We start from the raw sequence: 13,736 nt of genomic DNA, 5'->3' as shown, positions 1-13,736 counted from the left end.
GCCTTCTCATCTCGCTCATATTTGTTTTTACAACATACAGAAGAATTCTAAACCGTATGCAGCCTGAAAGAGCATTCCAAACACTGAGTGATAGTTCAATAGCTAGAGGCCAAATAACTGAAGAGGTGCACAGAATCCGGAAGTCTGCTTTAAAAAATCACCGATTGGATGATTACTCATCCAATAGTTTGTTCAAAGGTGATTTTTTTTGTTTTTGTTTAACCCCATGACTTATTCTTGTTTTCAGTTTGAATGTTGTTATATGTTAGAATGTGCTATCGGAGTGATAAAGGAAGACCAACAATTTGACGAGGAGCTGAGCTATAAATGAATGGATTAAAGGTAGGTGTTATGCTGCGATATGGTTTCAATGAAATATTAAATAATAAGGGTCCACTGAATTGGACATATTTGCACACATTTCCTATTCATCAGATGGATTTTGGATAAAGAACTGATAAAGTATTTTGTCTCTGAACTTTACTAATTTCATGTTGATAATTTCAACTATTGATAATCACAAACGTGAATTGTTTTATGAGCTAATGTTGAATTCCTTGGACAATTGGCTCACTATTCTCCCAATATTAAAAGAACAAACCCTTAATTTACTATTTTCTGTTGGCTGAGCATCATGGGTAATGTAGTTCCAAAATGCACGCAGTGCCAATTTAAGCCATCACAGTGCTATAGTATTTCATGTTTCAATTTGTGTAATGAAATTGTGATAGCCACATGCACCCCCTAAATGTACCCTGTGCACCCAGGGCCAGAGATTTGGAGGTGCTGATACCTGCTTTAATAAAAGCCTAAGCACCTACAATCCTGTCTCCACACGCTCAATGTTAGTGTAAGTTATATGTCATTTTATCCAGTATATTGATTGGTTGCCTTGGTATGGTTCTTACCTGCTGTAAGGAATTTAAAATGATTTTACCATTTCAGGCCAGAATAGCTTTACTGGAAACTTGTCAAGTGGGATTTCTGTTTGACTATATTGGTATAAAATGTAAAATTCGAATAATTCACGCATTTTTGAATAAACCAGCGTATAGATATTTTCTGCTACCTGGATAGAAAACCTCTCATGAACTTGAAAGGATGAACTGGTATTCAACGAGCGAAGTAAACCCTTACTATGAATGAGCTTGAAAAGAATTGTCATAATTAGTCTGAGCTGACATTATCCCCTGTCTCCCTCCCCTTACTGGTAGCTCAGGGCAGTTAAGTGGTGATTGTTCCAAATCTCAAGTTGACTATTCCAACGTACCCAACCTCATTCGTTTCACATGTAACCCTTTGCTTTTCTCAATTACTGCATAATATTTGAGCTGATTAAAAACAATGTTATATTATATAATAGCTGCAAATCGTGTTTATAACGTTGATTTTTTCCCCATTAGTTTACAGGAACATGATAAGACTATCAAGGAAACAATGTCTATTAATTTGTTTCTTTTTATTGGAAATTCCCAAAACTGGCATGGCCAGCGATCAGCAGGGAAACATCACAAACGTGAGTGCATTAAAAAAACATTTACAATTGTGCTTTACTGTATTATTGTTTAACTCAGTCTGTTCTGTCTTGTATCTACTTATTGATATACTAAAAATGAATCGGCTGCTGAATCATTCTATAATATAGCCTGATTCTTTAATCCTTTTAGAGATGTGATACATTTTCACAGGTCTTTCATAAACAAATAAAGTGTTCCCAGAAATTGATGTCTAATATCCGGTGAAAATTTGAAACATTTTTTTGTAAATCTTTTGCTTATTTGGCAACCTAAACACTATTTTAAAATATGCCATGTTTTTGGTGACGCAAACGATTTATCAATCTTTCCAACACCTTTTTTTTTTCCATAATATAACATATTATGAACAGCTACTGAAATAATAATTTAGGGAATATACCCCAAACACATTTAAAAGCTTTAAAACACACATGGAAATAATGTGTAATAAAAATAAATGTACAACATTATTAAAATGGAATTTTTACAAATTATATGAAAAATGTTTTTTAAAAAAATTGTGGTATAAAGGGTCAGAATAAAAGCTACTTCTCTAATACAGAAACATTCTTTCTAGGCGAATCTCTTCTGTCTCCTTGTGAGATGCACATCTCACACAGGGGGCTGCTGGCAGGGAGCAATGCATTATGTTTTCATTAGTAGGCAAATAACAGAGCTGGGAACACCTCACATGGTTCTTACAAGTCCCAAAGTAAACATTGCTCTCTAACACACATTGTTACTGACATTGTAAATAAGATGGGTACAAAATAGATATATCTTTGAGTGAGAATGCAGGCACATGATCTAAAGACCAAAACCAGTTAATTAAGCTCACATAGTTTTTGGTGCATAGACTGACCCTTTTGCAGCAATCCTCGGGATTTACAGCCACTACAATGAGTGTTCACCAAATCTGAATGCATCAAAAATATCTCAGCAAATCATGGATTTTCCATTTATTTCAAAGGCAGTACCGAACAATCCACATAAACCATAGCAAGATGAAGCTTGACGTATGTTGCTCAGAACTAAGCAGTAGTTTTATTTGTGAAAACACATGGACAAAATAGTGAAGCCCATGGAACAGCGCAGTCAGGGGAGTGGGCCTTGACAGAGCCAAGGAGTAGGCAGGTGAAGTTAAAGAATTAGGGGTGGGTAATTAGGATTGGGGTGTAAAATTGGTGGAGAAGAAAGGAGTATATTAAATGGCCATTTTAGTAAGTGGCCATTTTAATCAGAATCTGCACTTACCTGTTAATTGTCCCTCCCACCCTCCCTAGGTTTTGGAAGTTTCCCGTTTGGTCACAGTGGTGGGATAGGGCTTGGGTAATTGGGATGGAAGAGGAGTATCAAGTGGCTAGGCTAAGGTTAGGCTGGATTAGGCCAGAGTGGTAAGTGTACAACAACAAATGATACCGCACTCTATTATATAAAGTAATTATGTAAGGCAAATACTTGCAAATATAAATTTATTAAATATGTAAAGATAATAAATATCTCAGAAAATAATTCCTATAATGCATGATGTACATCCCATCACACCATGAACACCTTAATAGCAATAAATATACTAAACCATCCACTATAAGACCCCAATACAGTCCGACAATGTCAGTCAAGTGCGTACCAAAATGCACTATATGGTAGAGAGCCCTCTATCCACTTTGCAAAATATATACACAAGAGTCCATCAGCAGAGCAATGTTGAACAAGATGTATATATAAAAAAGGATATATACAAAAATATGCTTTTTTTCCTTTTTTTCTTTTTTCTTTTTTTTTTCATATTTTTGGATATATCCTTTTTTTATATACATCTTGTTCAACACTGCTCTGCTGATGGACTCTTGTATATATTTTGCAAAGTGGATAGAGGGCTCTCTACCATATAGTGCCTTTTGGTACGCACTTGACTGACATTGTCGGACTGTATTGGGGTCTTATAGTGGATGGTTTAGTAGATTTATTGCTATTAAGGTGTTCATGGTGTGATGGGATGTACATCATTCATTATAGGAATTATTTTCTGAGATATTTATTATCTTTACATATTTAATAAATTTATATTTGCAAGTATTTGCCTTACATAATTACTTTATATAATAGAGTGCAGTATCATTTGTTGTTGTATATATTACTTTGAGGTATCAGGAGTGGGTTACCCAGATATCCAGCACCTATCCAATGGAAGAGTGCCTGTACACTCCCTTTATCAGAGTGGTAAGTGGTATGTTGGTTCGAGCTCAACGGTGGCTCCGAACCTGGTGGTGTAGGGGTGTCTTGGTACACCCCTACAGTTAAGAAAGTTATGGTTATGGGGCCTCTTTGGTAGGCTTTGTGTTATTTATATTGTTTATGGTATGGGGTCATTGCCAGGGTAATTCTGTACGGAAGGGGATGGTAATAAATTATTATTACGCGGCAATGACCCCAATTTGTTATCTTGTTTTATTACAATAAAATAAAGCTGTGGAGTTTTATATTTCCAACAGAAATACGGTGTCTGTGTTTTCTGAGGGTAAAAATGCCACAGGCCGAATAACTACTGTGCGCATGTCATGAACAATGTAACATAAGTTAAAGTTTAGCTATTGCTTTCTCGAAAATTGTCGTTTATGTTCTTTGATGAATAGAACTAATGGCAGCCAAAGCATAGATATTCTCATTGAAGACTTTGAGGCTACCTGTCAAATATAGTGGGGGAGCAAATGTTTATCTTATGTTATGTGAGCTTGTGACATAATTTGTATGTGCGGGGGAAGGATCACTCTCAATTTTGGCTCATAGCTGAAACAGATTGTGTGTATATAGCGTGTACATGTGTGTATGTATTGTCAGAATGACTATGTATTTGTGCATATATTACTGCTGGTGTGAATGTTTGTGTATATTTGTATATACATATTGATATACTCGAGACTGATGATGTAACTTTACTTTGTCTTGTTTGTGTATGATAATTTCTGTGTAACAGATAAAATTATTTTATTTCCTTTTGGGTATATTACCAAGGATCTAATTATTTTACCAGCATTCACGGCTACCCTTTCTCAGCGATGTCAGTAACATCATGAAATAATTTTGACAGTAAAATGCTCTGGCTTAGATGCATAGAATTATATATGGGAGGCAGTGCTTGTCAGCTCGGCTAATCACCCATTAACCACAAAATAAATATTAATTATGGGACCCGTATATGTGATGGACATGCTTTATGGTGAATGGTTCTGAGTTGGCAGTAGTGTTTAATTACTCTAAAAAAACAAAAAATAAAATTAAAAAAATAAAACGTAGTAAACAAATGCAAACAACAGAAGCAACAAAAAAGGGAAAAAAAACATTAGCACCTGTATGCCTGGGGGGGAACACATGCAACACATTAAAGGGTTAATATATAATGATAGGTTCGGAATGTTCCCTCCATTCCAATATTCTGTGTGTGCTGCGTTGTGCATAATATTTCTGGACGGATTGGGCTAGCCTATGCTCAAATGCCTTTAGCAAGCTCAATTAATCTTTATTCTCCCACCTTATTAAAATTGCATATAAAAAAGGGCCACTCATAAATATGTACTGACTCCTTAAAGATGCAGGAACAGGCTCTGCAACCATTTTCTGTAGAATCTAAAAAGAAAAATGTCCAGCACACATCAATAGTTGAAAAAGCCCTCTAGAAGTAATAAGGTCATCAGAGGGTGATTTGTATTTTCAATATCACTACCAAACCTTTTCTGGAGAATACAAAATCAAAAACTTACATTTGCAACCACTCAGATAATCTAACTATAAATTAAGGGGGGTATTACATTAGAGATAGACATTGAGGATAGATAAAACGTTACCTGCATGTTACAGTAGTTTGGTATTTTATGGCTTAGTGTTTAGTATGGATTTCATTTTGGAATTAAAAAGGAGATGTTACTCCCAAGGATTTGTAATATTATGTTTACCCATCCCTATATTTAAGAAATGTGAATTTATGAGGTAAAACATTTAATTAAATGTAGAAAGTCACTTCCCTTTGTCGTGCAACTGAGTGCCTCCATCTTAGTTCTCTGTCAGGCAAATCTGGTCTTTACACCTGGAGGTCAGCATAGTGAAAACATGCATTAAAAAAAATGTAAACAATATAAACAATGTTTCTATTTCTCTTTCTTAACCCCTTAACCCCTTAAGGACACAGCTTCAGAAGCTGGACATACCCTTAATGACACAAGCAATTTTTGCATTTTCTTGCTGTTTGCGTTCAACTGCAATTTGCATCTCTCTCATTTATTGCACCGGCACATATTATATACTGTTTTTAAAGGACAGAAAGGGCTTTAATTTGATATGACATATATATATATATATATATATATATATATATATATATATATATATATAAATGCTTACTTATTATAAAAAAAAATACAGAAAAATGCAAAAAAAATGAAACATATTGTTTGTTTTTTATACAGTTTTTGCAATCATAATGTGTGCATAATTAGTGCAGGTTAAGGAAAGTAATTAAAAATAAATTCATTTATTTGTTCTGATTTACAGAATATATAATGTGTCTGGGATTTTAAGGTTTTTTTGGTAGTTACAGGTCACAAAGCACAAGGAGTAAAATAAAATTTTAATGTGGAGCGATTTTAGAATTTGGTATGTTTGTCTTGTAAGCCTAATAGCCATACAAGAAAACAAAATTGCCACACAAAAGTATATATTTATATAAAGTAGACACCACAGGCTATTTACCTAAGGTTGTTTTGACACTTTCTATGTAGCCATTTCACCGCCAACCTCTGCTAAATATTGGAGTAAAATTGTGTTTTTTTTTTGTTTTTGGCACACAAACTTATAACAATGAACTTCTCATGTGTATTTTGTAAAGTTGGTGTGTGCTATTCCTGTACAAAGTTTTATCTTGTGTTCAGTTACATCTGCTGAGTAAAATGACAACCCCATTGTATGTCTTTGGCACTATTTCGTGAAGTTACAGTGCCATACAGGAGACCTATCCATTTCAGTATTCACAGTAGAATTTTGAGAGACGGATTTAATGAGCCTATGTGTCCATTTGGGGTATTATAACAGTTTGACTGTTCAAAAAAAACCCACAAAGGCCTACCATTTGTAAAAGTAGACACTCCAGGGTATCTCATAAGGTGCATATTGTGCCTTAACATGCCCCCATTATTTCACCAATATATGCCAAAGTATGTGGTAAAAAATAATTTTGTGCGTTTTTTACATATGGATTGCATTTTTGCTAGGCATTGTGTATATTTCACATGTGCCACTAAGTTTAAACCCCCCAAATTACGCTCAGCTAAGTCTTCTGAGTAAAATGACACCCCCATTGTATGTCTTTGGCACTATTTCGTGAAGTTACAGTGCCATTTAGGTGACCTGTCCTTTTCAGTATTCAAAGTAGAATTTTGAGGGACGGATTTAATGAGCCTATGTGTCCATTTGGGGTATTATAACAGTTTGGCTGTTCAAAAAACCCCCACAAAGGCCTACCATTTGTAAAAGTAGACACTCCAGGGTATCTCATAAAGTGCACATTGTGCCTTAACATGCCCCCATTTTTTCACCAATATATGCCAAATTATGTGGTAAAAATAATTTTGTGCGTTTTTTACATATGGATTGCATTTTTGCTAGGCATTCTGTATATTTCACATGTGCCACTAAGTTCAAACCCCCCAAATTATGCTCAGCTAAGTCTTCTGAGTAAAATGACACCCCTATTGTATGTCTTTGGCACTATTTCGTGAAGCTACAGTGCCATATAGGAGACCTATCCATTTCAGTATTTACAGTACAATTTTGAGAGATGGATTTAATTGGCCTATGCTTCAATTTGGGGCATTATTGCAGTTGGAAAGTTTAAAAAAAAACCATGAAGGCCTACCATTTCCTAAAGTAGACACCCCAGGGTATTTCAAAAGGCATATTTTAAACCTTAGCGTAGGATCATTTTTTTGTTAGTTTGTACCAAGTCTAGTTACAATTAGCATTTTTTCTGCCTTTTTGACACACACTTGGAGATGTTACTGTATATTTTGTAATCCTTATGTGTGCTATGGCAGTAGAACACCTAATATGTTGCTCAGCTATGTCCTCTTAGTGCAACAATGTGTCACGGGCAACGCTGTCACGGATTCCAAAACACAGACAGACCACAAAGAGAGAGAACACAGAGAGAGAAACTTGTAATACCGGTCCTTAGAATGGCCGGGCTATACAAGCAGAGAATAGTCAAGGTACAAGCCGAGGTCAAAGGGGTAAAGAGAAACGGAACAACGATAGGACAAGCCGAGGTCAAGGATCAGAGAAGACAGGATAAACGGGAGACAAAGCCAAGATTTGGTAACCAGACAGTTGACTAAAATCACACCCCAAAACGGGTCTGCTTATTCGGCCTGGGTGTGGAAAACTTTAAAACAATGGCCAATACATAGGCCGGGCTGAGAGGGGCAATCAGCAGGGCCGGTGCAAGGATTCTTGACGCCCTAGGCAGCAATCCATTTTGCCGCTCCCTCATGAAGGCAACTACATTCTCTCACAGGTTTATTTACTAAATTCTGAATTGTAATGAACACACTGCGTAAAAACACTCATCCAGTATATGCATACATATAAACACACTGCCTAATACATCCATCCACACAGACTGCCTATTACATACAATCAACCATATGCACATTACTTAAATCCTCACACACACACACCGCCTAATAAATACATTCATACACCCATACTGCCGAATGCATAGATCAATAGACACATACCGCCTAATAAATATATCCACACACTCTTTTTCAATGCATGTGGTGCTGTTTCATTTGTAATAATATTGAGATTTAATTTATGTTACTACTAACATTTTTTCGGTTTAATATAGAATTCTATTAACATATATTTTAAATATAATTTAACATATAAGTATCTAATTACATGGTCACACACTAGCACACACACTGTCACACACACTCTGACATACATACACATTTTCACTAACACACTTTCACTGACATACATAGTGTCGCTTACACACTCACTGACATACAGTGCCAGTTAAACACACAAACACTGACATACACAGTGTCACTCACACACTTTCACTAACACACACTCTCACTGACATAGTGTCAGTTACACATTCACTGACATACACAATGTCACTAACACACACACAGTGACACTCACACACTATCACTGACATACACACAGCTTCACTGACACACACACACTCACTGACATACACAGTGTCACTTACACACTCTCACTGACATGCACAATGTAATTTACAGTCACTAACACACAGTATCACACACACACACACACACACACTGTCACTGACATGCACACACAATTTCAGTTACACACTCTCACTAACGCACACACTGTCACTCAAGCACAAACTCACACCACTTTACATATAGTCACACTTTATTTACACACAAAAACACAGCAATTCAATAAACACAGACTAATTTACCATCACACACTCATACACATAATCAGTTCCCCTTACCTTCAGATCTACCATTCATAAGTGCTGTGAATGGAGCAGAGGGGTCCATCCTGCAGGTAGCTGGTGCTGTTCCTGGTGGGGGGAGCAGGAGAGCCGTGCACTATGAGCACATGCTGCTTCCTGCTCCCCTCAGAGTGCTTCCGGTGTTCACAGGCAGGGGGCAGCCGGGATACCAAGTCATGTCCCGGCTTCCCCTGCCTGCTGGAAGCTGAGTGCTCTGCTCGGGTGCTGGGGTTACAGCATACCCCTCTCCCGAGCAGGCAAGTGGCTGCAGAGAGAGCCCAGCAGCTGAATGACTGCGCTGGGGGGTGGCTAAGAAACCGTTCGCCCAGCACACCAGCCCCAGGCAGCCCACCAGGAAACCTCCCGGTGGGCGCCCCCCAGAGGCCGGCGCCCTAGGCGAATGCCTTATTCGCCTTAATGTTAGCGCCGGCCCTGGCAATCAGGGCAGTAATAGCTTGTCTCAACTCTTACGCCCCTATTGTAACACACCCTGTACCTTTTCTGGGGTTTTTGTTTTTTAGGGGTTGGTGGAATCTTAAAGCAGAAGTGACCTGCCTCCATTCTTCTGCTAGGCTCCACTGATGGTCCCCCTCTGTGGCACTCAAGTAACCCAGAAATTAGCTGAAATTGAAATGAAAGGAATGTGCATTTCAGCTCAGCATTTGCCTTTTTAAAAATAATAAAGGCATTGTGGACTGCCGTCTGCATTATATATATGCCCACTTTTTTGTACCATGCCTTGGTTTTGCGCATGATTAGATACGGCTGCATTCGTTGATCGGATAGATCAACTCCCCCCATGTGCCGATTATATTGCTGAATGCAGACTGGCACCCGTTTATATTCCTCTCTGCCACGAACTGCGACCCTGCGAGTGTTTTCCCCATGGATGGTAGTTAGGATGAAAACCTCCTTTTTATCGCGGTACTTGAGTGCCAGCAGTTCATTCTGGCAGAGAGCTACTGTTTCCCCCTTTTTTATTTTTTTTTCTGCTAGAGCCTTTGGGAAACCTGTGCGACTCTTCCTGATAGTGCCACAGACCACAGTCTCAAAACAGTACAGCATTTGTAAGAGTGGGATGCTGTTATAAAAGTTATCGATGTATAAGTGATAACCTTTGTTGAGTAATGGCATTATTAAGTCCCAGACAATTTTCCCACTTGTCCCTATTATATCTGGGCAACCTGGGGAATCAAGGTGGCTATCCCTTCCTTCATATACACGGAAGGTGTATACAGAGAAACTGCCACTTTCACATAATTTATAAAATTTGATCCCATACATCTTTTGGATGGGATGTATTGTCTAAATCCCAGTCTTCCCTTATATTTCATGAGGGACTCATCAATTGAAATTTGTTTTTTGGGGGTGTAAATAGTGGCAAATTTTTCATTTAAGTGGGAAATTATAGGGCGTATTTTATAAAGAATGTCATACTGCGGATGACCTTTTGGGGGGCACTTCATATTGTCATTTAAATGCATAAAACGCAGTATGTCCTCATATCTCTCCCTATGCATAGTCTGGGAAAAAATGGGGGTATTAAAAATAGGATTTTTAGTCCAGTACATTCTAATTGTGGGCTTTTTAACTACCCCCATTAACATGGTCAGTGCCCAGAATTGTTTAATTTCTGGCACACTGGTTGGGTACCATCTCTCTGTCCTGGCGATTCGGGAGTCTTGGTTACGTGCAAGATATTGCTCCGCATACAGATTCGTCTGGGTAACTACCTCCCCCCAAAAATCATCCCCCCAAAACAGCTCCATACAATCCAGCGCATTATAGCCAGACAGGTCAGCCTGTATGCCAGGATTGGCAGTGAACACTGGGATGTCTGGCGAAAAATGATTAGGGGGTACCCAGTCATCTGCGCCATATTGAACATTAGGGGAATCAGCGATTTCCTCTGATGTTACTGCACTATCTGGCACATAGTCCCTGTCCCCTGCGTCACTCCCTGCGTCACTCTCTGAGGCAGTGTCGGTCGCCTCTGAGTCGGCGGCTAACAGGGCATACGCCTCCTCTGCGCTATACTTTCGCAACATTTTTAATACAGTTAACACAGCTAAGAAAACTTTAACTAAATAACTAAACTTTTTTTTTTTTAACCCCTAACTAAATTCCCCAAATTACCACTAAATTCCACCCACCAACTAACTAAATCACAAATTAATAAAATAAAAGAATAAAATTGAACCCCTTAGGGTTACAAAAAAAATTAAATTTATCCCTTAAGTGTAAAAAAAAAAATAGATCACAGTAAAGTACTGTGACCTGTATATTGATCACTGCTAGCAGTGATCAAGCAGCAGGGAAAGGGTTAATATTTTTTTTAAAGGAAGGGGAAAGGGATTAGGAACCTTTGAAAGATAATCAGTATATTTCTGGGACACAATGTTGCAACGATCCGTCTCTCTCCACTTCACAAACCCACCAGAGGTGGAGGGAGGCGGATCAGATATCCCAGCAGTATTGTGACCGCTGTGACTGGCTGTCACAGCGATCACATGTGCTGGGACATCGCGACTTGCTGTTGCTGGTCTGCCCCTGACTCAGAGGGACCCAGCAACAGCGTTAACCCCGCGATCGCCGGCACTGCGCGATCACGGCGTTAATTTTACCGCGTGACGGACGAGGTCCGTCACCCGTCGTTAAGGGCATCCCCAGGATGACGGACCTCGTCCGCCACCCGTCCTGAAGGGGTTAAGGACGCATGACGGAAATTTTCCGTCATTGCAGCACTCCCCTTAAGGACGCATGACGGAAAATTTCCGTCATAAATGAAAATTAACCCCTGATTGCCACAATCGCGGCAATCATGGGGTTAATCTTCCTGTAGTGTGTCTCCCTATCGGAGGCACACTACCATGGGCAGTTTCACTGATTCAGCCCATGTGATCGCTCTGACCGGGAGTCAGAGTGATCACACGTGCTGCAGTGAAACCCAATCTGTTTCCCTGCAGCTCCGTGTGAGCTGTGAACTGCAGAGAGACAGATCAGTGCTGATCTGTCTCTGGCTGTAAAAAAATAAGTGTTAGTAACAAAATCCCACCCCCCCCCCTCACTGTGATCTGATTTTTTTCTTTTAACCCCTGAGGGCTAACTTTTATTTTTTTTAATCCTCAGGGGTTAAATGTATTTAATTAATTATTTTAAATATTTTAAAATATTTATTTATTTAGCTAAGGTGGGTAGAAGTTAGTGGGGAAATTTGCGGATTTACGGTTAGGCTAGTTAGGGGTTAAAAAAACAAATAAAAAACAATAAAAAGTTAAAAAAAACCTTTGAAAACTTTAAACAAAGTTTTAAAATAGTAAAATAAGTTGTTAAATGCTAAATAAAACTTTTTAAAAGTTAAAAAAAACTTTTACAAAGTTAAAAAAAAATAAAAAAAAGGGTGAAAATGCGTATTACCGCTACACTTGGTACAGGCTAGCGAAAAAATTATACCACGGTAAGGTTTCAAATATGCCTTTTGAAACACCCTAGGGGTGTCTTCTTTAGGAAATGGTATGCCTTTATGGGGTAGCTGGAATAATTAACCTACAAACAAACCTCCAAAGTGGGGTATGGGCACAGCGTAAAAATGTAAAGTTTGAAAAAAACTTAAATGGCTGTGTCTCAAATGTGCCCCTTCAATGTCCGCATATACCTGGCAAAGGTACATATGGGGGTATTGTTGTGTTCAGATGACACAGCTGAGCAAGATAGGAAGTATTATATAGCCGTAGCACACATAAGGTTTGCAAAATATACAGTACAAACTCATTGTGTGTGTAAAAAAGGCAGTAAAAAATGCTTATTACCACTACACTTGGTACAAGCTAGCGGAAAAATGATTTCACGCTAAGGTTCAAAATACATCTTTTGAAATACCCTAGGGTGTCTTCTTTAAGAAATGGTATGCCTTTATGGGGTAGCTGGAATAATTAACCTACAAACAAACCTCAAAAGTGGGATATGGACACAGCGTAAAAATTTAAAGTTTGAAAAAAACTTAAATGGCTGTGTCTCAAATGTGCCCCTTCAATGTCCGCATATACCTGGCAAAGGTGCATATGGGGGTATTGCTGTGCTCAGATGACATAGCTGAGCAAGATAGGAAGTATTATATAGCTGTAGCACACATAAGGTTTGCAAAATACACAGTACAAACTCACGGTGTGTGTCAAAAAAGCAGAAAGAATGCTTATTACCACTACACTTGGTACAAGCTAGCAGAAAAATGATCCCCCACTAAGGTTCAAAATATGCCTTTTGAAATACCCTGGGATGTCTTCTTTAAGAAATAGTATGCTTTTATGGGATAGTTGGAATATATAGCCTGCTAAAAAACTTCAAAGGGGGGTAACAACACAGCGTAAAAATTCAAAGTTTGACAAAACCTGCAATGGCTGTGTCTGAAATGTGCCCCTTCAACGTCCCCATATAACTGGCAAAGGTACATACGGGGGTATTGCTGTACTCAGACAACATAGCTGAGCAACATATAAAGTATTATAAAGCCGTAGCACACATAAGGTTTGCAAAATATACAGTACAAACTCACTGTGTGTCAAAAAGGCAGAAAAAAATGCTTTTTACCACTGCACTTGATACAAGCTAACGGAAAAATTATCCCATGCTAAGGTTCAAAATTTGCCATTTGAAATACCTTTGGGCGTCTTCTTTAAGAAATA

The 13,736-nt window shown here is 38.3% G+C and overlaps 1 protein-coding gene across 1 annotated transcript in view; it reads left to right on the top strand.

The window, feature by feature from the left end:
• Positions 1–252: 252 nt before the first annotated feature.
• LOC134586504 (adhesion G protein-coupled receptor F5-like) overlaps positions 253–13,736 on the top strand; it is a 125,853-nt gene continuing 112,369 nt past the window's right edge. The window contains exons 1-2 of the mRNA XM_063442049.1: positions 253–342; positions 1,404–1,516. Of these exons, the coding sequence (XP_063298119.1) occupies positions 1,415–1,516 (102 nt within the window). The 5' untranslated portion in view covers positions 253–342; positions 1,404–1,414. The remainder of the gene's footprint in view (positions 343–1,403; positions 1,517–13,736) is intronic.

Source organism: Pelobates fuscus, chromosome 2, assembly GCF_036172605.1.
Source record: "Pelobates fuscus isolate aPelFus1 chromosome 2, aPelFus1.pri, whole genome shotgun sequence".
NCBI lineage: Eukaryota > Metazoa > Chordata > Amphibia > Anura > Pelobatidae > Pelobates > Pelobates fuscus.
Note: the sequence above shows the minus strand (reverse complement) of the source record. Positions and strands in the feature narration are given on the sequence as shown.